Raw genomic sequence first — 27,406 nt, forward strand, 5'->3', positions numbered from 1 at the left:
TTAGGTCTTCCAAAATGTAGATAAGTTTGTTTCTCCGTCAGATTTAGAAAAAAGTGTAGCATTCCATCACTTGCTCACCAACGGATTCTCTGCAGTGAATGGGTGCCGTCAGAATGAGAGTCCAAACAGCTGATAAAAACATCACAATAAGCCACACAACTTTAGTCCATCAATAAACATTTTATAATTAAGAAGCTGCTTGTTTGTAGGAAACAAACTGATCGATTTTAACTTCAAACCACTGCTTCTGGCTGCAATACGAGTCATCTATAATATTATTGCTTTCTGCAGGGAAAACATCGCCTTATCATTATCAAGGGGAGAGCTGATAACAGCTTTAAAGGAATAGTTCACTTCCAGAACAAAAATTCACAGATAATGTACTCACCCCCCTTGTCATCCAAGATGTGCATATCTTTCTTTCTTCAGCCATAACAAAATTGTTTTTTGAGGAAAACATTTCAGGATTTCTCTCCATATAGTGGACTTGTATGGTGCCTTCGAGTTTGAACTTCCAAAATGCAGTTAAAATGCAGCTTCAAAGGGCCCTCCAGTTCAATACAGTTAGGGTATGTCGAAAAACTCCCATCTCATTTTCTCCTCCAACTTCAAAATCATCCTAAATTGCTGCAGAAGAACCAACCCAGTGTTTACAAAGTGAATGTGCAAAGATGATCAAATGGGCTTTACAAAAAAAAAAAAAGGTAAATCAGCGATGTAGGGCGATTTTGCAGTTGGAGGAGAAAATGAGATGGGAGTTTTTTTGACATACCCTAACTGTATTGTTAAGTGTAAAAGTGCCTTAATGATGGATTTAAATAATGATTATCATTCTAATGAATCAGAAACCAGTGGAGTTTCTGTGGGTGCAAATCCGTGTGGGTCTGTTTATGGGGTTCAATTGCAGTTGGGATGATGCTGATTTAGGCAGTAGACAGCAAGGCAGCTGGCAGGAGTTTGGAACAGAGCGTACATGTCATTTAGCAGAAAGTTTTACAAAAACAACATGCAATTTCCAGAACACTAATTGCAGGAAAAACCCTCCAGGATCAACCTAGAGCTGTATGCCTCAGTCATGCACACTGATGAATGTGACGATCTATAGACAACTAGTTAGCAGCTATTTTTGTATTTAAAATTTTGTTTTGTTTTTCATCTAAAAGAAGTGTATACTTCCATTTTTCTCTCTAGGAAGTTTGGGGTGATATTTTATTAAAAAAATTGGGGGGAAAGAAATAAATACTTTTATTCCGCAAGGATGCAGCAAATTGATAAGAAGTGAAAGTAAAGACATTTATTACAAAAGATTTCTATTTAAGTGTTCTATTGAACCTTTTATCCATCAAAGAAAAAGTGTGAACTTTTCTACAAAAATATGAAGCAGCACAACTGTTTTCAACATTTATAATGAATGTAATAAAGAAATGTTTCTTGAGGAAATCATCATATTAGAATAATTTCTGAAGGACCAAGTGATAAAAAACACTTTAAAAATAATTGTCATTTCTTGAAGTGAAATAAAAATATAAAAAAACTTATTTTTATTTCAGTTAGTTGACATAAATATTTGACATATTTAAAAAAAAACTGAATAAAATGTCAAAAACAACAGAATTATTAAAAATGTAATGAAAATGTACATGAAAGCAGAAACTATGAACAAAAAACTAATAAAAACATATATATTTTAATGTTTTTAAAGTCTCTTCTGCTCATCAATCAACAAGCCTGCATTTATTTGAAAAACAGTAAAAATTAGAAATATTATTATTGTTTAAAATAACAGGTTTCTATTTGAATACATTTTAAAATGTAATTTATTCCTGCGATCAAAGCTGAATTTTTAGCATCATCACTCCAGTCTTTAGTCACATGATCAAATGATAATTTTTTTCAGATTTATTTGATTAATAGAAAATTCAGAAGAACAGCATTTATCTAAAATAGAAATCATTATAAATGTCTTTATCATCACTTTGATCAATTTAAAACATCCTTACTAAGTAAAATTATTAATTTCTAAAAAATTCTTTCCTAGAAAAATATTGACTTTAAGCTTTCGAAAGGTATACTGTATAACGTTACAAAAGCTTTTTATTTCAAATAAATGCTGATCTATAGATCTTAATATTTACATCAAAGAATCCTGACAATGCTTACATTTGAAAATATATTCAATTAGAAAGCGGTTATTTTAAATAGTAAAAAGGTTTAGCAATTAACTGCTTTTGCTGTATTTTGGATTAAATAAATGCAGGCTTGGTGAGCAGAAGACTTCTTTAAAAAACATTAAAAATCTTACTGTTCAAAAACTTTTGACTGGTAGTGTATCTTAAAATAAAATAAAATAAAACAAAAAACAAATTTAAATAAATAATATTAAATAAGGAAAATAATACAATATATTGATGTATATTTTCATATTTTAATATGTATTCATTATATTTTATTTTTGATTAAAACACAGCATTATTGAGCATAAGAGATTTTTCCAAAATCATGAAAAAAATAAATAAAACCAGCTCCAATTTTTGTAAACGGTAGTATACTGTATATACACTGCAAACAATTTTTTTTGTCTTGTTTCCAGCCAAAATATCTACAAATTCTTGAATCAGGAAGGATTTTCCAGACAAGTTAAAAGTATTGTCTTGTTTTTAGCAAAAACAAGTCAAAATTAGGTGAGTTTTTGCTTAAAACAAGCAAAATAATCTGCCAATGGGGTAAGAAGATAGTTGTCTGCTTGACAATATCCATTTTGACTTGTTTTTGCTAAAAACAAGACAATACTTTTAACTTGTCTGGAAAATCCTTCCTGATTCAAGAATTTTTAGGTATTTGTGACCCTGGACCACAAAACCAGTCATAAGGTTAAATTTGACAAAATTTGAGATTTATACATCATATGAAAGCTCAATAAATAAGCTTTCTATTGATGTATGGTTTGTTAGGATAGGATAGGACAATATTTGACTGAGATACATCTATTTGAAAATCTGGAATCTGAGGGTGCAAAAAAATCAAAAAGACTGAGAAAATCACCTTTAAAGTTGTCCAAATTAGGTTCTTAACAATGCATATTACAAACCAAAAATTACATTTTGATATGTTTACAGTAGGAATTTTACAAAAAATCTTCATGGAACATGAACTTTACTTAATTTCTTAATGATTTTTGGCATAAAAGAAAAATCTAAAATTTTGACCCATGCAATGTATTTTTGGCTATTGCTACAAATATACCCCAGCGACTTAAGACTGGTTTTGTGGTCCAGGGTCACATTTTAGCTGGAAACAAGACAAAAAATCTAAGTAAGAAAAGCATTTTTTGCAGTGTACTTAGTAATTACACTTAGTGAAGTTCTAGGACCTGAAGGCATCAATCATTCTCAGTGTTTCTGTATGTACAGAGCTGGAGAAGACAAACGTCTTAGCGTTACGCTGCGCTCTACAGCATGTGTGAAACAACAGGTCTGTTTGTCGAGTCTGATCTAACACATCAGCTTGAGTTGTCTGTGGCACAGACCATCCACACACTGTACCGTAATAATGCAGCTCTGTAGCCGGACTACAGCTAAAGGTGAGGAGAAGAGCCTCACAATGAGACACGCACTGCAGGGGGAGGATGAGGAGGAGAGGGAATGTACCACTTGGGTGTTGAGGAAGGGGGTGGGGTGGCCCGGGTAAAGCTCAGAGAACAGAGGGGTCTTTTGTGAGGCAGGAAGGGAGAGACACACAGCGAGTTGTAGGTACAGTACAAGCCTGATGGGAGAGAAGAGAGGAGGACAGATTGAGAGGTAGAGAGAGACGTGAGGAGTGTGGACATTTATGTCCAGCAATATGTAGATTCATACTTAACAAACTACTTCACTGCAAATAAACTATGGCTATGCTACCACTAACTGTGCTGTTACATTTTGTTGATGTGCAAGATTTATAACTATAATATATGTAAAAACAGTAATACTGTGAAATATTATTACAATTTAAAATAGCTGTTTTCTATTTGATTATATTGTAAAATGTAATTTATTCCTGTGAGGCAAAGCTGATTTTTTAGCATCATTACTCCTGTCTTCAGTGTCACATGATCCTTCAGAAATCATTCTAATATGTTGATTTGCTGCTCAAAAAACAGTTTGTGATTTTCTACAGTTTTCTAGGATTCTTTGAATTTAAAGTTGCATTTATTTGAAATATAAATAGTTTTGCAACACTATAAAGGTTTTTACTGTCATTTTTGATCAATTTAATGCATCCTTGCTGAATAAAATTGTTAAATTCTTTTAAAGAAAAAAAACCCTTTTAAATGGTGTACATTATTTTTGTAGTTTCGAATAATAGTTTTGAAGCTAACTGCTAACTAAGTTGCTGATAGTTCATGCTTATTATACTTAATATACACTACCAGTCAAAAGTTTCTTCTCACCAAGCCTGCATTTATTTGATCCAAAAAACAATATATTCTATTTGAATATATTTTAAAATGTAATTTATGCCTATGATCAAAGCTACATTTTCAGCATCATTACTCCAGTCTTCAGTGTCACATGATCCTTCAGAAATCATTTTATATGCTGATTTCCTGCTCAAGAAACATTTATTATAATCAATATTTAAAACAGTTGAGTACATTTTATAGCAAGGATGCTTTAAATGGATCAAAAGTGATGATAAAGACATTTATAATCTTACAAAAGATTTCAGATAAATGCTGTTCTTCTGAATTTGCTATTCATCAAAGAAACCTGAAAACATTCTACTCAGCTGTTTTCAACATAATAATAATAATAATAATAATAATGCTGATAATAATGTTGTTTAAGCAGCAAATCAGAATATTAGAATGATTTCTGAAGGATCTTATGGAGTAATGATGCTAAAAATTTAGCTTTTAAATCACAGGAAAAAATACGATTTTAAAATATATTAAAATAGAAAATAGTTATTTTAAATAGTAAAAATATTTCAGAAAAACTAAACGAAAATTTGTGGAAAAAAAAACTAAACTAAACAAAAAGCTTGCTCAACTGTAGTTCACTTTTCCAGTCATTACAACAGTTGAGTGACATCATGCATAAACAAACACTAGATGACACTGAAAAAACAAACTCAACTCTTTCCCTCACTATTTTTGTTTCTTAAGATTTTGTGTTTTTTAAAGAAGTCTCTTCTGCTTACCAAGCCTGCACTTATTTGATCCAAAATACAGCAAAAAACAGTTATATTTTGGAATATTTTTTTCTATTTTAAATAACTGTTTTCTATTTGAATATATTTTAAAAAGTTATTTATTCCTGTGATCAAATCTGAATTTCAGCATCATTACTCCAGTCTTCAGTGTGACATGATCCTTCAGAAATCATTCTAATATACTGATTTGCTAAAAAAACATTTAATAATAATAACAATAATACATTTATTTAAATAGAAATAAAATAATAATTATAATAATGTAATAAAGAAATATTTATTGAGGAAATCATCATATTAGAACATTTTTTGAAGGATCAAGTAATAAAGAAATAACTAAAAATATTTTTAATTTCTTGAAACCAAGTATTTATTTGATCCATAGTACAGCAAAACAGTATAAAATTTGAAATATTACCGTTTAAAATAACTGCTTTCTATTTGAATGCATTTTAAAGAGTAATTTATTCCTGTGATTTCAAAGCTGAATTTTAGCGTCATTACTACAGTCACATGATCCTTCAGAATTCATTCTAATATTCTGATTTGCTGCTCAAAAAACATGTATTATTATTATATTGAAAACAGCTAAGTAAAATTTGTTTATTTTTTTTTTTTTTTGATTAATAGAAAGTTCAGAAGAACATCATTTATCTGAAATAGAAATCTTTTGTAACATTATAAATGTATTTATCATCACTTTGGATCAATTTAAAGGATCCTTGCTAAAAATTATTTTATTTCTATGATTTCTTTCCCAAAAAATGTTTCTAAAAGAGCAAATCAGCATATTAAAATTATTTCTGAAGGATCATGTGACACTGAAGACTGGAGTAATTATAATAAAAATTTAGCTTTGATCACAAGAATAAATTACATTTTAAAATATACTCAAATAGAAAACAGTTATTTTAAATAGTAAAAATATTTCAAAATTTTACTGTTTTTGCTGTACATCAGATCAAATAAATGCAGGCTTGGTGAGCAGATGAGACTTCTTAAAGGCGAGACGTATAGTTGTCACCTTACTTATTCAGTTGATTGATTACACTGTTAAATGCAAACATTTTTTGTATTACAAGTTTTCTAAAATGTTAGCTTTTAATATGCAAATGATGCATTATTTTAAACAAATTGCAGTAATCTGCATACATTTCTAGTACAAAAATCTAAACAGTGAATGAAGTCAGTTAAAAGTTTAAAGTCAGTTTTTACAGAGGGAATTTTGGGCATCTAATTTCGTCACGCCATTTTTTGGGGAATAAAATGTTGTATAAAATCAAGCAAATTATATATGAACAAATCGGAATAAAAATGTAAAGTTTGGCGTGTGTAAGTGTTACTGAAGATTTATGGCTTAGTGTAGGAGAAAAAACTCATTTTTAGAAATCAGCCTTTAAAAATATGCATTGTATTTGAAATCTATTGACACAAACAGATAAAATGCTATAAAAGAAACATTTAGCAGTGTTTTCTGGATTTTTTCTTTCCACTAGTCTAAAAAAAAAAAAAAACTTGAAAAACCAAAAAGCCCTAAATCTCAAACTTGATAGGTGCATTAAAAAAAACAGCATTTTTGCCTGTAGTCCCCTTAAAAATATTACTGTTCAAAAACTTTTGACTGGTAGTGTATTTAAAAAATAAAACTATCTGTTAGTAAGGTCTACATTTTGCATCAATAAGCATATAAAATTTTGTTTTCAAGACAAAAAAAACGTCATATTCATTTTTCTCTTCTTCTGGGAAATATCAAATTATAATGTTGGTTGCTATATCCTCATGCACTTGTTTTCTTTTGCTCTCCAGCGTGTTTGCACAAGATGAAGAGAAAACTTTACATTTCAGAAAAAAATGGCCTATAAGTAGAACTATGTTTTTAAGAGAACAAAAACTTCTGGACATCCTTACTGCCACACAGCGTCCTCAGACTGCAGCTTTTCTATAATTCAGTTGACAGCAGATATGCATTCCTCACTGCAACACAATCCAAACCAGAAACAAACAATCACAATGGTCAACAACCATAAAAAGACATTTCTTCTGCACAGACCTAAATGCGAAAAATGTAAACAAAGCAATGCACATAAACAAATATGTTAATAAGCAGATACACAATCAAATATACTTAGGAATCTACATAAATGTCCTGGTTTTGGGCTTTACCTAAATTATAACACAAAGTGTTTTTGTGGTACTTAAGTTTAATTTACTTGCCTCACGTTGCTGTTTAGACTCACAAACCAAAGTGCTAATTTACATACATACTGCTCATTTGCAAAAAACCTTCATCTCTGCGGCTCTAATTTACCAAATGCTCATTAACTAAACTACTCCGTCATATAACCATCACATGATTTCATCCACTTCTTGTTGACAATAGAATATTTGTGACCCTGGACCACAAAACCAGTCTTAAGTCGCTGGGGTATATTTGTAGCAATAGCCAAAAATACATAGTATGGGTCAAAATTATTGATTTTTCTTTTATGCCAAAAATCATTAGGAAATTAAGTAAAGATCATGTTCCATGAAGATTTTTTGTAAAATTCCTACTGTAAACATATCAAAATGTAATTTTTGATTAGTAATATGCATTGTTAAGAACTTAATTTGGACAACTTTAAAGGTGATTTTCTCAGTATTTTGATTTATTTGCACCCTCAGATTCCAGATTTTCAAATATATGTATCTCAGGCCAAATATTATCCTATCCTAACAAACCATACATCAATAAAAAGCTTATTTATTGAGCTTTCATATGATGTAAACATCTCAGTTTTGTAAAATTTAACCTTATGACTGGTTTTGTGGTCCAGGGTCACATTTAAGAGTTGATGCATTTTTTTTTGGAAATAGAAATTATTTTGAATGTAAATAAATAGCAAAATAAACTTTTTAGTAACGACAGGGGAAAGACTAATTCAAAAATCGACAATATGGTCAAAAAACACTGAAAAAATATTAATTGAAATTACAATGTTTTTTAATCCTTGTGCATCAAAAAAAAGTTACACATAGGTGCAAAACTGTCCAAAAACTGTCATTTTTTCCACTTTCACTGATGTCTATTTTTAAACCAGCAGCTGTTCTATCCATAGATACCAAACATTCATTAATTTTCAGAATTGTAACTCTTTAAATGCTGGTTTGTTTGCATAATGCCACAGGTGTTTTTTTTAAATTATTTAAAAAAATGAATAAAAGTAGTTAATTTCCATATACTAAATGCTAAGCAGTTTTTATTCTTTGCTTATTAGATTCTTGGTTGTGTCAGTGAAGAACAACAACATTAATTTTGAGGCATTTATATTTTTTATGTAGTGTTAGATTAAAAAAAAAGCCAAATTAAAAAAAAATGACAATCTAAAAATTGGTAAAAATGTCAAATTTGAAGCCTTGCTGAATTGAAAGAATGCATATTAGCAAATATTGCATAATTTTATCAAATGGCCTGGGTTAAAAAAATTGCAGTTTTAATGGGTTTCGATGTGGACATTTTTTGTCCTTAAGGTCCTAAGTGTGAGTATTTTTTTTGTACGGAGGGTAAAATTGATTTTTTGAAGGAAATGATGGTGAAATATTAAAATATCAATAAGAATAAACACCTGAGCCAAAATGTATGCAGTTGGCAATAACACAGGCATACGTATGACAAAAAACAAAACTGAAATGGACAAAAATGTCCATAATGTAGCACAAGGGTTAAGGTAATTGGTTACAATCAATTTATTTTAGCTGCATTTAAGTACATTTTTTTTTTACGTTAGCCAACTAATTTTGTTTCAGGGTTATTACAGCTTATAAACCTATACAAATTGTTATCTAAAATAAAATAAACTCTTATTTTACTAATTTACCAAATGCACATTAACTAGACTAGTCTGTCATATAACCATCACATGATTTTGACCATTATAATATAATATATATTTAAGAGTTGAAGCATTTTTTGGGGAAATAGAAATTATTTTGAATTTAAATAAATAACAAAATAAATTGTGCATAAACAACCGCACGAATCAAGAGTTTCTTTTAGTAACGACAGGGGAAGGACTAATTCAAAAATCGACAATATAGTAAAAAAACACTGAAAAAAATATTAATTGAATGTACTATTTTTTAAGTGGTTGCAATCAATTTATTTTAGCTGCATTTAAGTTAAAAATGTTGAAAGTTAGTCAACTAATTTTGTTTATTTAAATGTAGCTAAAATAAATTGATTGCAACCACTTACTTTTAAAAAATGTAGTAAAAGAAATTAATAATTTTTTCAGTGAGGGGGAATCAGAAACTGAGTCAGGGTTATTGCAGCTATTAAACCCATAAAAAATTGTTACTTCAAATAAGTGTTATTTAAAATAAAAAATAAAAACCTAAACTTATTTGACCAATTTACCAAATGCACATTAACTAAATGACTCTCATAAAACCATCACATGATTTTATGCACTTCTTGTTGAAATTGAAGCATTCTTTGTAAATAGAAAATATTTTGAATGTAATAAATACCAAAATAAATTGTGCGAAAACAACCAGATCAAGAGTTTCTTTTAGTAATAACAGGGGAACGACTAATTCAAAAACAAACAATAAACTAAAAAAACACTGAAAAAAATAGTCAGGGTTATTATAGCTTTTAAACCTATAAAATTGGTCATATAACCATCACAATCACTTGATGTTGTTCACTTTTTGTTGGCAAAAGAATACACTGAAAAAAAGATTCATTGAATTTACTCAGTTTTTAAGGTAAGTGGTTGCAATCAATTTATTTTAGCTGCATTTAAGTTAAAAAAAGTATAGTAAAGCTATAAAAATTGTTACTTTAAATAAATGAAAAAAAACAAACAAAAAAAACTAAAATTATTTTACTAATTTACCAAACGCACATTAACTAAACGACTGTCATATAACCATCACAATCACATGACTTTGACCACTTCTTGTTGGCAATACAATATTTAAGAAGCATTCTTTGGAAATAGAAAATATTTTGAACGTAATTAATAACAAAATAAACATATTTCTGCATGCATTGACTTAAATTAGGTGGGTCGAAATTATTTTTAATGTAAATAAATAACAAAATTAATTGTACGAAAACAACCGCACGAATCAAGATTTTCTTTTAGTAACAACAGGGGAAGGACTAATTCAAAAATCGACAATATAGTAAAAAACACAGAAAAAAAATTATTAAATGTACTATTTTTTAAGGTAAGTTTTTGCACTTATTTTAGCTGCATTTAAGTAAAAAAAAGTTGAAAGTTAGCCAACTAATTTTATTTAAATGTAGCTAAAATAAATTGATTGCAACCACTTACCTTAAAGAAATTGTAAATTCAATGATTAATTTTTTTCAGTGAAGGGGAATCAGAAACTGAGTCAGGGTTATTATAGTTTATAAAGCTATAAAAATTGTTACTTTAAATAAATGTTATCTAAAATAAAATAAAAAAACTAAAATTATTTTACTAATTTACCAAACGCACATTAACTAAACGACTGTCATATAACCATCACAATCACTTGATGTTGTTCACTTCTTGTTGCCAACAGAATATTTAAGAGTTGAAGCGTTTTTTGGAAATAGAAAATATTTTGAATGTATATACATTTTTCTAAATAAATTGTGCGAAAACAACTGCACAAATCAAGAGTTTTTTTTTTTTTTTTTTTTTTTTTAAACGACAGGGGAAGGACTAATTCAAAAATCAACAATATGGTTAAAAAACTGTTTTTACTTAATTTTTATTAAGGTAAGTGGTTGCAATCAATTTATTTTAGCTGCATTTAAGTAAAAAAATGTTGAAAGTTAGCCAACTTATTTTATTTAAGTTTAGCTAAAATAAATGGATTCCAACCACTTACCTTAAAATTTTTTAGTAATTTTAATGAATCAGTAAAGGGAAATCAGAAACTGTGTCAGGGTTATTATAGCTTATAAACCTATAAAGATTGTCACTTGAAATAAACGTTATTTAAAATAAAAATAAAAACCTAAACTTATTTTACTAATTTACCAAATGCTCATTAACTAGACTAGTCTGTCATATAACCATCACATGACTTTGACCACTTCTTGTTGGCAATACAATATTTAAGAAGCATTCTTTGGAAACAGAAAATATTTTTGAATGTAATTAATAACAAAATAAACATATTTCTGCATGCATTGACTTAAATTAGGTGGGTCAAAATTATTTTTAATGTAAATAAATAACAAAATTAATTGTACAAAAACAACCGCACGAATCAAGATTTTCTTTTAGTAACAACAGGGGAAGGACTAATTCAAAAATCGACAATATAGTAAAAAACACTGAAAAAATTAAATGTACTATTTTTTTAAGGTAAGATTTTGCACTTATTTTAGCTGCATTTAAGTAAAAAAAAAGTTGAACTAATTTTATTTAAATGTAGCTAAAATAAATTGATTGCAACCACTTACCTTATTTTTTATTATTATTATTTTTTTTTTTTGTAAATTCAATGATTATTTTTTTTCAGTGAAGGGGAATCAGAAACTGAGTCAGGGTTATTAAACCCATAAAAATTGTTACTTGAAATAAATGTTACGTAGAATAAAATAAAAAAACTGAAATTATTTTACTAATTTACTAAATGTTTATTAACTAAATGACTCTGTCATATAACCATCACAGAGTCATTTAGTTATCTAGTCTAGTTAATAACCATCACAATCACATGATGTTGTCCACTTCTTGTTGGCAATAGAATACATTGAAAAAAATAAACGATTAATTGAATTTACTCAATTTATAAGTTGCAATCAATTTATTTTAGCTGCATTTAAGTAAAAAAAAAAAAAGTTAAAAGTTAGTCAACAAAATTTATTTAAATATAGCTGAAATAAATTGATTGCAACCACTTACCAATTACTCATTTTTTCAGTGTATTTAAGAGTTGAAGCATTCTTTGGAAATAGAAAATATTTTGAATGTAATAAATAACGAAATACATATATTTCTGCATGCATTGCCTTGAATTAAGTGGGTCGAATTGGAATACCAAATGGACAACAATAACGCCAACTACACTAATAGCAGTAATGCATTGGTAAAATATATTTATATTGGAATATATGGCTAACATGGGGTCTATTTTGCTAAGAAATGGCATGTTGAAGAACAGAGATGGTGATTGAAAGAGAGCAGTGAGGTTTCTGTCCTGCATTCACCTCACACCGCTCCTGGTCCAGCTGATAGGTGGAGCCGCCTTGTAACTTAACCGATAACTGAGTCGACAGTGTGGATATTTCAAGTTAACTAGAGTTGTGAATGCATTGTCACATTTTACTAAGAGCACGCTGAAAATGAATCTCTTTTTCTGCTAAACATGTAAACAAATCATCACCTCAGCAACAACGCGTCTTTTTCACCCCAGCAATCAGATGAAGACATGAAAGATAACATTAGAGTTAAGGGTAAAAGGGCTTGCCGTGCCTTATTCTAGTCGTGAGATGTGACAGAAATAGCTGTTGTTGCAAACGAAACTCAAGCATTAGGTTTTGGCGTCAGCTCTAGACCTGGAGAAAGTTTACTGCGCAAATATAACTGAGAAAATATGCTGCCCTCATCATTCCAGCACAGAGGAGTCATTGTAGGAGCTCCGCCTAAAGGCGGACTGAGGAACTGCAGGCGCATCTCACACACGGGAACGCGCTTTATATAGAGCGCTGCTACAAAAAGACGCAGATCTAATATTAAACATCTTTTAATTTCTTTGTAGGTACATTACATTTTTTTTTTTTTAGAGTCAAAGCAGTGGGCAGTTAAGAAATTAAAGCGACATTCAAACAGGTTGAGGCAACTAATATTTGTTTTTTTTTGTCTGTTTAACAGGTTCAGATTTCTCTGGCGACCACGATTCTTTAAATCTCACGTAAGATGTACACAATATCTGAATTTGGATATTCGGACTACATTTTCTTATCTATTCTGCTTTTTTTTCCCTGCATGCGTGGCTTAGAATTTAGAAAAGATGGGAGAAGGAAGTGAAGGAGGAGTTTAAAGTTGAGGCAGATATCATTGGTACGTTCCAGAAGTGACGTTGCAGAAGCCCTCCCTCTAGCGGTCGCGCCGCAACACTGCAGCGCCAGCAGCGGCTCAGGGCCCGGGGGTCCTGCTGGACTGAGGAGCAAACCAACTCACCTCCGCGCCCGAGGGACCCCAAAACAACCTCGCAACTCAAGAGTTTCTTAGTAAGGACAAGGGTAAGGGCTAATTCATTAATCAACGATATGGTTTTAAAAAACAGGAATCAGAAATTGAGCCAAGGTTATTATAGCTATTAAACCTATAATTTTTTTTTTACTAAAAATAAATAAATATATATATATATATATATATATAAATGAATTTGACAAACACAGAACAAACTAATGTTAAAATTAACATGAAAGTAGAAAATACATACCAGTCAAGTTTAAAAAAAAAAATCTCTTCTGCTCACTAAGCTTGCATTTATTTAATCCAAAATACAGTAAAAACAGTACAATTTTGAAATATTTTTACTATTTCAAAACCCTGCTTTCTATTTGAATATATTACATAATTTATATAAAACATAATTTATTCCAGTGATTTAAAAGCTGAATTTTTAGCATTACTCCAAGTCACATGGAATCAGAAATCATTCTAATATTCCAATTTGCAAAAAAAAAAAAGAAAAAAAAAAAAAACTTAAATCAGCAAAGTAGATTTTTTTCCCAGGTTTCTTTGATGAATATGAAGTTCAGAAGAACAGCATTCATCTGAAATAGAAATATTTTGTTACATCATAAATGTCTCTATCATCACTTTTGATCAATTTAAAGCATCCTTGCTTAAAGTATTAATTTCTATAATTAATTTCAAATCAGCATATTAGAATGATTTCTGAAGGATCATGTGACACTGAAGACTGAAGTAATGATGCTGAAAATTTAGCTTTGATCACAGGAATAAATTACATTTTTAAATATTCATATACAAAGTAGTTTTTTTAAATAGTAAAAGTATTTCACAATAGTACTGCTTTTGCTGTATTTTTGGTCAAATAAATGCAGGCTTGATGGGCAAAAGAGACTTCATAAAAAAAACCTTACCGTTCAAAAACATTTGACTGGTAGTGTATAAAAAAAAATCTAATTCAAAATATTAACAAATACTATAATAAAGTATCTCAATAATACTAAAATACTAGTGATTTGAGCTTAATTCTCATCACCTACTTTTATAGAAGAACCATTTTTGGTTCCACAAAGAACCATTCAGTCAAAGTTTCTTTAAAGAAGCATCTCTTAAGTTTTTATAATCTGAAGAACCACAAACCTTTTGTGAAACAAAGGTTCTTCAGATATCAAAGGTTCTTTATGGAACCATTTAGACAAAAAGGTTCTTCCATGGCATTGTGAAGCACCTTTATTATTAACAGGATACTGCTTGAAATAAGAAAAAAAACACTAGTGTAATGTACCTTATGTAAAACTCGAACACATAAATGTAAAAAATACTTCAAATTGTTTGCGACAAGGCAGGCAGATTGTGAAAAGATGATAGAAAGTTCACACAGCCGTGCTGTATTAAAACCTTTACTTACACATGATACATCCAACAAAACAGATTCTTAAAGACAATAAAGCAAAAAGACATTTTTCTCTTTCTCCACACTCAGTACAGTCAGTCATTTTCTCAACTGCTGGAGACAGATTAAAAACTAGACGAGAAAAAATGAAGAGGGAAGGGTGTGGGATGGGGGAAAAAGACCCCAAATAACATAACAGCTTTGCACTAATACGTCAGGATACACAAAGATGTAAAACCTAAGAAAAGAGCAGTCAGAAAACAGTGAGAAGCAATTTTTTTTTTTCCTTTTGGTGGGAGTAAATTAAGAAAGCTCTTTCATATCAAGTCTGTAATCTCTTAAAGCCTCCCTTTAAACAATCACCATTTTCATCGGCCATTCATTTACAAATGCAAAATCGTCGCCAAATAGCCCTCCTTCAGCTGTACATCCGTCCAACGTGATCCTGAACAGGTGAATCTCACAATAAAAAAATAAAAAAAACATGTCCGGGTCATATTATTATGGAATCCTGTTTCTGCCCCTGAATAAAAAAAAAATTAAGTAACTGCTATATTTATCTCACAATTCTAACATTTTTTTCTCAGAATTGAGATAAAAATGTGCAATTGCATGTTATTAAGTCAGAATTGTGAGATATAAACCCACAACTACATTAAATATCAGACATAAACATGCAATTCTGAGAAGTCGGAATTCAAATAAAGTCAGAATTGTTACGAAGTCCAGTTTTGAGGGGAAAAAAAGACTGATATGTTCTTAGAATTGCGAGTTTATCTCTCGCTATTCTGACTTGACAACTCGCAATTGTGTATTATAAAATCCCGATAGCGAGATATAAACTCAATTGAGAAAAGTTCTCACAATTCTGAGGAAAAAGAAATTAACAAGTGTTTATATCGCGCAATTCTTTGACTTTCTTGGAATTACAAGTTTGTCTCACAATTGTCAATATAGCGAGAAGCTCAATTCTGAGAAAAGAGAAAAGAGTTAACTGTGAGATATTAACTTACAATTCTGAGAAAAAAAGTCACAATTGTGAATTTGTATCTTGCAATTGTGACTTTATAACACACAACTGCGACTTTATCTCTCAATTCTGAGAAAAAAAAGTCAGAATTGCGAGATATAAACAATTGCGAGTTTATTTCTCAAAATTTCAACTTCAAAAGACGCAATTTCGAGTTCTGCCTCAATTCTAAGAAAAAAACAAGACAAACTCAATTCTGAGTAAAGTCACAATTGTGAGTTTATTTCTCAGAATTGCACATTTATTTCTCGGAATTGCGACGCTATTTCTCAATTGCAAGTGTCGCAATTGTGACTTATAACACGCAGTGTTACAATTTCGAGTTTATATCTCAATTCTGAAAAAAGTCAGAATTGAGAGTTTATTTCTTAGATTTGCGAGTTTGTCCTACAGTTGTGAACTTATAAGATGCTATTTGAGTTCTGTCTCAATTCTGAGAAAAAAAGCGTCACAATTGTGAGTTTATATCTAATAAATCTGACTTTCTCACAATTGTGAGTTTACATCTCACTGTTCTGAGAACATATCAGCAATTCTCAGAAATAAACTCGCATTCTGAGAATTCAAAAAAGGTCAGAACTGTGAGATAAAAAGTTGCAATTACCTTTAATTTTCTATTCATGGCAGAAACAGGCTACCATACATTATACCTCAAAATCAATAGGATTTTTTTTTTTATAAAATAATTGTCTTGTTCACCTTCGCAGCAGATGACTTCACTCGTATCTTATGCATCTGTCTCTCTCAGTCTCTTTACAAAAGCAAACATTCAGTGATAAACCACAAACGCGGATAAAAGCAAATCAGCTCTCAGACGGTAGCGTGCATAACCACTTCATTTTCAGGCAGAGATCAATTCAAGTTTGCACTGTGCATATTTCAGAGCGCATCCCTCGGCATCAGGAGGGCTTTCCCACGTCTGACGAAAAAATTGCAGCAAAAAGGCCTTAGGAAAAAAAAACGCACTAACAGAACCCTCCGGATCTCTAACTCAGCTCTGTATAAATAGTTGCAATGGGGCTCTGTTTAGTGATCATCACAGTACACAGTCAACCAGTAGGGGTTAGTCGCTCCTCACACCTGTTTGGCAGTGCTGAAACAGTTCAGGTGCATCACTGGTAATTCAGGGGTCACGTTCTGTCGCAACAAGACAAATGGTACAAAACCTGTGCAAGCCTTATGTTATTTTATTACGTTTTTATAAATGCTTTGCAACCTTAGAGAAAGGTGAAATTATGTAAAAGTAACAATTTTTGGGGAGAGAAAATAAAAGTGGACCCCAAAAGACAGGGAGGGTCGGCCACACGAACACACAAGCTCACAGCGTATGATCTGGATTAATATATAGCCAAGCGAAAGTCAATTATGGCAAACTGCAATCAAGTAATAGGAGACGGGGGCCATTTCACTGCATGTTCAAAGAACGACTCTTGTATGCATATTTCGCACACCCATAGGGTGACTGACAACCAACATAAAACACAAGCATACAGTGCACGAACAAATGAGCCTTCCCACCGTTCAGATATAGAGCAGACCATCAACACCAACCCAATTAGCTTCAATTCCTGGATACATGAAACCTGGGTAGACAAAACATGCACGAAAATACAGAAAGCTCTAAACTACCGGGAAGCCAAATTTATAGACCAGAGGTCAGTTGTTGATCACATTGAAAAGACTCAAAATAGGATTCTTCCTACCACTGGCCTTAACAAAACAAACACATGGGGATCCGAAGCTATCAATGGAAGTCTGGATTCAGTCACACCAATGGCTAATGTATTATGGATTACAATACAATCCATCAGCTCATGTGAACCATCGAATCCGATCAATCAGATCTCGGCATGATTATACTAAGCACCTCATGGATGTATAAAACACTTGAGTACAAGAGTTCAGATAGTAATAGGAATCTGTAGTAGCTGGATACTACATTTGAAACAAGAAGTTGGCATATCAAATTCAAGCTTATTGAAGAAATTGCATATTTCGTCTGTTTTGGACATGCATGTCTAAGGGTTGTCATCATTAGCACCAAAACAGGTGGGACCATGTGCAATCTCAAGCTATTCCTCCTTATAAAAACTTCAAATACTGTCAGTATTTGATCTTCTGCCTAAAATGACTTGGATTGAGCCACAGAAACCAACTGGGTTTGCGGTACCCACTATCAATACTGGTGCATTTGCTGGATTGTTTAATGGCCTGAATTCTTTCCCTGATGGCATGTTCAGTCTTTCTCCAAGACTATCGCTCTCACATAAATGCATAGAGATTGTGATGGATGCTGGTTTTGACACGTCAACCTTTCAGATTGATTTTTCAGACACGAGCCTAGTCTTTGTTAAATACAACAGATGTCTCAGACAACACGCTCTTGCGAGATTTAGTTAGAGTTGCTGCGAGGGAAGCAACCTGTATGATGGAATGTAGAAGGTGATTCTGCTACGACTCATCAAGGCTGGAATACACTAAATCTGAACAGATTAGGCATCACATACTTGTTAAATGTGTAAATGGTGCTAGAGGAAAAACTGGGCATCATACACGTTCTAAAATTGGCTTAAAGGATGCTCCACTTCCAAACCAAAACTTTTCTGATGATTTACTTACCCCCATGCCATCCAAGATCATATGGTCTTCATTCGCATTCGTTTTGTGAGAAAAATATTTTAGGATTTTTCTCCATATAGTGGACTTCAACAGTGCTCAACGGATTGAAGGTTAAAAATGAAGTTTCCAAGGGCTCTTAACGATCCCAGCCAAAGAATAAGGGTCTTATCTAGCAAACCGATCTGTCGTATGTAGTTTCACTAGATAAGACCCTTATTTCTTGGCTGGGATCATGTAATGTCCTTTGAAGCTGCATCGAAGAGGCATTTTAACCTTCAATCCATTGAGCACCATTGAAGTCCACTATATGGAGAAAAATCCTGGAATGTTTTCCTCAAAAAACTTATTTGCAACTGAAGAAAGAAACACGTGAACATCTTGGATGACACTGGGGTGAGTCAATTTTCATTTTGTAAGTGGAGTTATCCTTTAAAATATCAACAACTCCAAATGTCCACAATCTGGTGAAGGGCTCTAACTTTAGGCAACGAGCATCAACTCCTCCAGACAGTTAATTGGGATCAAAATCGACTTAATAATTGTATAGTGTATTCCAGCCTTTAAACAAACCAGAATCACAGTTTTTTTTCTACTATGCCAAAGTTAGTACCAGTTAATTCCAAACAAGCCTGATGACAAACAAAAGAAAAAGGCCTGCTACACTGATCATGTGGAAAGGACAAGAGTGGTTGAACATACTTCACAGCACACATACACACTATAAATATTTGTCTTTTGGGGGGCATGGTGTGATTTGGTTCCCATTTGAGGAATTGGTGACGAAATGTATGAAAGGAGCTTGGGGGAATTAAGAAATGGCAAAGGTGTAAGGTCCTCTAGAAGGTACCAAAACCAATACCGACCTATTTAAAAACAACACAAATGAAGAAAAAGAAGGTCGACCCTCCTATTGCCGCCACAAAAAAAAAAAAGCAGGATTCTCCTGCGAGATTTAATCTGTGCCTTTAGGCCCTCCTTGGAACATGATTGAAAACTCATGTCCAACAAAACCTGCATACATTTATTCACAAATGTAAAACTCCAGCCTGCATTTCATAAGGGCCAGATGCAGCAGGCCGAGAATTTCCAATGCCGTTTATAAATCGGACTCATTTCATGAGTACAGTACAAAGTAGGATTTTCAAGGTAAAAATCCCAAAGATAGCACGTTAGCAGTATTCCACAGTCAAAAAACAAACGGGCAGGTCTGCCGCGACTTGATTCGTACCAGCCAAAGGGCTCGGCAGATTCTCGCCCCCGTCACACATGCACTGTAAAATCGGCCAACGGCCATCTAACTGCAGTGACACGAGAAAAAAGAAAAAAAAGAAAAAAAGTACAGTTCGTGCATTCAGAGTAACATACAAACCAAAAAAACAACACACGGAGATCTCTAGAATCAATGTGAGAGTTCTAAAACTGGAAGCCGAAGTCTTTAAACCAAAGCTTGTGATTTAGAACCTCCAGGGAATTTGAAAAATAAGATCTCTCTGGACAGCTCATACTGTGTAAAACGTTACATGGAAAACAAGTTTTTTTTTTTTCAGACAGCTTAAGAGTCTTTTTTTCAGGGCTGTACTGGTTTGAAGGTGCGGTAGGGAGAAGGTGTAGGAGAGAATTGTGGGGGGAAGGTGTTAATGGGAAGTGAGACACAGTAAAGCCCCAGAGTCCAGGGCGGGGGGGACTGCGATACCCTGGTGCAAACCGGATTGAACTGGATCGAGACTGGTCCAGGTTAGGTGAGCTGATGTGGCGCTTCAAGCATTTCCATTAAGAAGGTGTCGATTGGGGTGTCTCCAATTAGCTTGAAGAAGAACAGGTGCTCCAGGCACTTCAGGCCAATGGAGCGCAGCGCTGGCAGCCGGAGGAGGAGCTTGGCAAACCTGAAAGCCAAGTGAGATATAGAGAAAATGCAATCAATTGTAATCCCTTTAACAGACATTGCAAATTGAATTTTTACTTCAAGAACATGTACTGTACCGTACCTGCCCTGCTGGTCAGGATATCTCTGTTTACAATAAGCCTCCAGCGATGCATAGACCTTCTCTCTCAGTAACTCCACTTCGCTTGGGCTTGACAATCCCTTTGCATCTGCACATAAAACACAAACACATAACTAAAATGCAAAGCTGCCATAATGACTGAACAGTCAGAGTGAAAGTCAACAGGAAAGTCTAGTGTAACAATCTATTGGTCACTGGATGTAAAGTTTTTTTTTTTTTATTGTGATATTATGCAATATTTTTCTCACTTGTTCCTCTTGATCTAAACTGGACTTTAGACAACTATATTCTTAGCCAATTCTGAGTTTGGACTGAAATTGATTTCCAAAATGGATTAATTTAACTGTACAAGTAAAAACACTAAATATACAACAGACATCGGGTACAGTCATGTTTGGTAGCTCCTTCGAGAGCATCTTGAGTAAATAGCTCTGTATTTAATAAAGCACATCACAGGGTTCGTACAGACCCTGGAAAATGAAGTTCCAGGACTTTCAAGGACTTTAAACAAGAGTTTTGATTTTAAGATCTTACTTATCGAACCACCTTTCAAATTCAAAAAAAAAAAAAAAAGAGAAATAGATACATAAAAATATACTAATACAAATTGCAAAAATAAAGCACATGGAGTATTTCTACTCGAGTATTAGGGCTGGACAATAATACGATATCAATATATATCGCGATAGAATTTTTTTTCAATATCGGTGATACGATTTTTAAACCCATTTCCGATATTTCGATAAACATTTGCATATATATAATATTTGGGGGCAGCCGTGGCCTAATGGTTAGAGAGTCGGACTTGTAACCCAAAGGTTGCGGGTTCGAGTCTCAGATCCGGCAGGGATTGTCGGTGGGGAAGGTGAATAACCAGCACTCTCTCCACCCTCAATACCACGACTGATGTGAGTCCCTTGAGCAAGGCACCGTACCCCCAATTGCTCCCCGGGCGCCGCAGCAATGGCTGCCCACTGCTCCGGGTGTGTGTTCACGGTGTGTGTGTGCACTTGGATGGGTTAAATGCAGAGCACAAATTCCTAGTATGGGTCACCATACTTGGCCTCGCCTCACTTCACCTCCTTTCCTTTCCTTTCCTATTGTCCATATCGATATCGGAATTATACTGTATCGACCGAAATTAAGAAATATATCGTGAAATAAATTTTTGCCATATCGTCCAGCCCTACAAAGTACAAGTGGGTATTGTGATCAATTTGGCGATTCGATTCGATTCTTATTTTATGGTTTCGATTCGATTCGATTCGATTCCGATATCGATTCGATTCGATTCGATATCGATTAGCTATCAATATTTCATTTAAAATGTTAGTTTTGCAGACATGGGGATCCATATTTTGATATAAATTCTGGTAACTGAAACTCTCCTACTAAAGTTTATTACTGAAATACACATCTACATTAATAATAGGGTGCACAGTTGTTTATTTTAAACAACTTTTATTTTAAATGAACACTGTAACAAGAAGTCATAAATATGTGCATCCATTGTACACCATGTAAACAAACTGCAAAATGCACATTACTGTAAAAAAAAAAAAAAAGACTGTAAATGTGCAACAGTGAAATCTATTAAGAACTTCAAACATGTTTAAGAAATAAAACATTTTTCTAAATTCAAAACGTTCAAAACAGGCCCATTATAAAGCCCTTGTCTGCGTATACAAAACATTCTAACTCTCCATAAAACTAACAGTTCTTAACTACAGCCTTATTTTTGATCACCAGATTTTTCTGCAAAAAAAAAAGCAGCTGATCAGCATGTTCTGATAGCTCCTTTGCGCTTTGATTAGATCACCAGCAGTTGAGAAAACTCTCTCAGCAGGAACACTAGTGACACCTTCAGGACGAGAGGTGAATATTCATATCCTCTTACGTGAAGCACGTGCATTAAGAATCGATTCGGGAAATCGTTGGGTTAAACTGAAGATCGATTAAAATCGGAGAATCGATATTTTTTACCCAGCCCTACTACAAAGTATACTACACTTTTACTATAGTAAAACCACTGTTAATTTTCTTAAGCGATCTGTATGGGTATACTTTGTTTTTATAACCGTACTGCATTAATGGTTTGATGTTTTCTACGGTTTAAGAAAAAAAAAAAAAAAAAAAAAAAAAAGACTGACAAAATCGCTCTGAAATCCTGATCTGAAATATGATTCACAAACCCGCACCGAAATCCTAATCTGAATCAAATGCTTCGCGATTCATACGCTGAAGTTCTGATCTAAATCAAATAATTTCGATCCGCACTCTGAAGTCCCGATCTGAATTTAATGTAGATCAGCACTTCAACTCCTGTATCGCAAATCATTTAATTTGAATCTCTTAATTTGGTAAATGATTCACGAATCTTCATTCGCAAAGTACCAATCTAAATCAAATGATTAATGATAAATGATTTGAAGTACGGATTTAAAACAAATGATTCATGATAAATTGTATTGGATCACTTCAAAACAGTAAATTTTTAATTTGGAGTTTTAAAAATCTCAGTTTCACCCATCACTACGTGTTTTTTTTAAATCGTTACAAGCAATGCCGAAATCGTATTCATTCTTGAAAGAAAAAGTGGTATCAGAACATCCCTAGCATGAATGAATGTGAACTAAATGTGAATGACTGTGCGGTCTGACCTGGGTTGAAGAGGATGATGGCTCTCAGGCAGCCCAACTCTGTTTTATCCATCTGCATATCCCTCATCTTGCTCACCAGCTCTGTCAGCACCCTGATGCCATTAAAATGGGGACGGGAAGGAGCGAGGGATGAAAAGCAGAAATGGGAAAGGCAAAAAAAAAAAAAAGAAGATTCAGGTTAGTATCTGAAGTACGACAAAGAACAATCAGCAATAGAAAAAAGCTCGGTGGAGCTGTTTTCATAGCCACTTCACTATATAAATCTATTCAAAACACAATCATAAAACAGCCTTCAGATTTCATCTTAATAGGACAAAAAGAATCAGAAACATTAACATTTTAAAAACATAAAGCATGCCACGTAAACCATCAGTCACTCCTGTTAAATTCCAAGCAACGCATACAAATGCATTCACACACATCCACAAGGTCAGTTAGGTCTTTACCTGCCCCAAACAGCCCCAGACATAATCTAATCCAAAATAAACTGTCTCAAGCTACAGGCTTTCCTGACTGCTGCTGTTTGTTTATGGCGTGTGGCGGAGTGTTATTACCTGTCGAATATGGCCCCAACCTCTGCATTGTGCGCACTCTCCCTGTGTGTTCAATCACAATGTGTTATTCAAATGTCATTTCACATTTCATTGTTATATAATGTCTCCCCGCTCCAGAAAGGCCCAGGCAGAGACGTTAAAGACTCCACGTATGTTGGCGGTAGGCCCAGTTCAAAGAGTAACAAGCTACAGGCTCTTGTTGAAAGGAAGGCAGATGGATCATGGGTTGGCAGCAGCAAAGCTTGAAATGTCCCAGCAAAAAACAAACACAATATAACATGAAGAAATCATGACAGTATAAGACCAGGGCTCAACAATAAGGATGGATGCTTCAAATGAATCATGTAAATGTTAAACAAGTCTGTTGATACATTTTTCACCAAGATTCTTTCAAAATCTGTTAAACATCAGTTAAAAAAGGTTCAAATAAATGCAATTATTGACACTTAATTTCTAACCAGTGCACATGTGACCCTGGATCACAAAACCAGTCCTAAGTAGCATGGGAATATTTGTAGCAAGAGCCAAAATACATATGGGCCAAAATTTACATATATTTTTTAATGCCGAAAACCATTAGGATACTAAGATTATGTTCCACGAAGATATTTTGTAAATTTCTCTACCGTAAATATACCAAAGCTTAATTTTTGATTAGTAAAATGCATTGCTAAGAACTTCATTTGGACAACTTTAAAGGCGATTTCCTTAGTATTTAGATTTTATGCACCCTCAGATTGCAGATTTTCAAATAAATGATATCTCAGCCAAATATTTTCCTATTCTAACAAACCATACATCAATGGAAAGTTTATTTATTAAGATAGTATATGATTCTCAATTAAAAAAAATTGACCCTTAAGACTGGTTTTGTGGTCCAGGGTCACAAATTACAAAAAAAGGCTTCTTAAGAAACATTTAAGGCTTTAGTTATAATGCATAAAGATATTCATGTAACGCTGTGCTGTAATGCATTCACATTCATATTTTTTTAATAAATAAAATGCATTATAATATTTGAAAGTTTGTCTGTGAAGTTTAATGCACCATACTCTAAAAAGTTTAACAATATGTAGATTTTGTATAATCTATTGACTACAATTATTTATCCATAAGTGCATTACAAGACAATTAATTCATGTAAACTACTTTTATAATGCATAATGTATAAACATTCAAACAAATATTTAAATGGAAAAAAGAACATTTCTCTACCTTTTAAATCTACACAAATATGTGAATGTGAATGCAGCTAGTGAAAAACTGAACAAAAGCAAAAAAATGTGAAAAATAAAATCATTATTATTGAGCCCTGGAGAAAAAAAAACTTATATTTTTGTTATGGAATAAAAATCATTCTTTTAGTTATGGTAGCATTATGTACTATAATATCCAGCATGTCTGCATTAAGCGCACATAAAATGATTGCGAACACACATCAGATTTTGCACAGAGGGTTAAATGGCATTTAAAGCACAAGCCAATAAAGCAAAGCAGGAAGCATGGGCGCACATCACACGGCACCGACAGGACAACAATGAAGCGCTGCAAATATCAGACGAGATGGACAGTGAAGCACAAGGACAGGGAGGCTCATTTCTGAAGCAGAGACATTATGACAAGATGAATGGCAATGACAGACAATTTTATATGAACATCACAACAAACTGTAGCACCAACATCTAGAATGAGCTCATTTAAAACAACAGCCTGTAGCTCATTATTCCTGGATTTGCATAAGACAAAGACAAAGTATAGAGTCTTTGAGTAGCTGTGGGGAGAAATGTGCTAAATTTGTTCCTTGCTGTAAAAACCAGCAAATTAATAGTGACTCACAGAGCACACGTCATAACGTGAGCGCTGTATTGATCACGTAAATGGGAGTGTGTTGAGACTATAAGCAGAGGAGAGCGTTGGTGCACATATAGGTGTCTGCATGTAAGTGTATGTCCTGTCTGTTCGTGCAGTGTCAGTCTACGAAAGCACACTATATACAGCAGCGTCAAGGCGGCAGGCTGTCAGGAGGTAAAAGGTATTTTTCTTTGTCATGACACAGGAAAATCCAACCACCTTTGCAGCCTTAAATGTGCCGTAAGAAGCAAAGCTGTTAAGTCACATGAGCACAGGTTTACCACAAATCATTATACGATCAACAATTTCTTGCCAAATTCTTCTCACACATAAGTATAGCAGGTCACATGCACATTTTTACATAATTGCAAGAAATAATCGAAGAAAAGTATTGAATAGAGTAATGTAAGTCTTGTTAAAGGATTAGTTCACTTTCAGAACAAACATTTACAGATAACGTACTCGCCTCTTTATCCAAGATGTTCATGTCTTTTTTCTTTAGTCGTAAAGAAATTATGTTTTGAGAAACACTTCAGGATTTCTCTCCATATAATGGATATGTATGGTGCCCCCAAGTTTGAACTTTCAAGATGCAGTAAATACAGCTTCAAAGGGCTCTAAACGACCCCAGCCGAGGAAAATCTAGCGAAACAATCAGTTATTTTCAAAACAAATCGACAATTTATATAATTTTTAACCTCAAATGCTTGTCATCTCTGTGATGTGCATGCGTAGTCTGTGTAATCCGGATTAATACAGTTAGGGTATGTTGAAAAACTAATACAGTCAGGGTGTGTTGAAAAACTAATACAGTCAGGGTGTGTTGAAAAACACCCATCTAGTTTTCTTCCCCAACCGATTTTGAAGTTGGGGAAGAAAACGGGATGGGAATTTTTCGACATACCCTAACTGTATTGACTCGGATCACACAGACTACGCATGCACATCACAGAGACGAGACGAGCATTTGAGGTTAAAAAGTATATAAATTTAGAGCCCTTTGAAGCTGCATTTAAGATGCATTAAAACTGCATTTTGGAAGTTCAAACTTGGGGGCACCATACATATCCACTATATGGAGAGAAATCCTGAAATTCTAATGACTGAAAAAAGACAGACATGAACATCTTGGATGACAAGGGGGTGAGTGCATTATCCTTACATTTTTGTTCTGAAAGTAAACTAATCCACTAATCCAACTAAGCCATGTGAACATGAACTATTACCATATTGTTTAAATGTTTAGGGCCAGTAAGATTTTTTTTTTGGAAAGAAATCAATATTTAGCCAGGGTGCATTAAATTGATCAAAAGTGACAGTAGACATTTTTAATATTATAAAATATTTCAATTTCAAATGAATGTGGTTCTTCTCATATAAAGCAGCACAACGGTTTCCAATATTTATAATAATAAATGTTTCATGAGCATCAAATCAATTTATTATAAGGATTTGTAAAGACTTGTGTGACATTGAATGGCCACTGAAAATTCTGCTTTTCCTTCACAGGAATAAACTATAAAATGGAAAACTTAATTAAAATGAATAACTATTGACAAAAAAAACTCATGCTAATTAAAATGTTAAAAAAAAATAAAAAAAATAACTAAAACTTGAAAACCTATGTCAAAATATAAAAAATATTAATATACACCATCCACCTTATTTTTTTAACGTGGAAGCAGTTTTCTGTGAATGTAAAAAATTTCTGGTTCATTACCTGTGGTAATGAAATAATGAGAAGAATATAAAATGCAGCAAACTGTAAAACTGTTTGCACTACAAATCAGTGCGTTCATAATTACATGTGCCGGCTGTTGTGAATGCGGTCAGGACAGTGGGAAATTGCAGTGGATCCGAGGTAAAAAAAAAAAAAAAAAAAAAAAAAAAAAAAAAAAAATTATATAT

General features: G+C 32.9%; 1 protein-coding gene across 8 annotated transcripts in view; it reads right to left on the minus strand.

Moving 5' to 3' along the window:
- Positions 1-14,772: 14,772 nt before the first annotated feature.
- The window catches only part of rxrba (retinoid x receptor, beta a), a 28,521-nt gene continuing 15,887 nt past the window's right edge, over positions 14,773-27,406 (minus strand). For 5 of the 8 annotated variants that reach the window (XM_073822336.1, XM_073822340.1, XM_073822338.1 and 2 more), the window contains 4 exons: positions 23,648-23,689; positions 23,094-23,185; positions 20,416-20,521; positions 14,773-20,313 (listed from right to left, as the gene is read on the minus strand). In XM_073822336.1, the coding sequence (XP_073678437.1) occupies positions 20,166-20,313; positions 20,416-20,521; positions 23,094-23,185; positions 23,648-23,689 (388 nt within the window). In that variant the 3' untranslated portion in view covers positions 14,773-20,165. The remainder of the gene's footprint in view (positions 20,314-20,415; positions 20,522-23,093; positions 23,186-23,647; positions 23,690-27,406) is intronic. The other 3 variants (XM_073822342.1, XM_073822341.1, XM_073822339.1) reach the window with 1 other exon arrangement.

Source organism: Garra rufa, chromosome 17, assembly GCF_049309525.1.
Source record: "Garra rufa chromosome 17, GarRuf1.0, whole genome shotgun sequence".
NCBI lineage: Eukaryota > Metazoa > Chordata > Actinopteri > Cypriniformes > Cyprinidae > Garra > Garra rufa.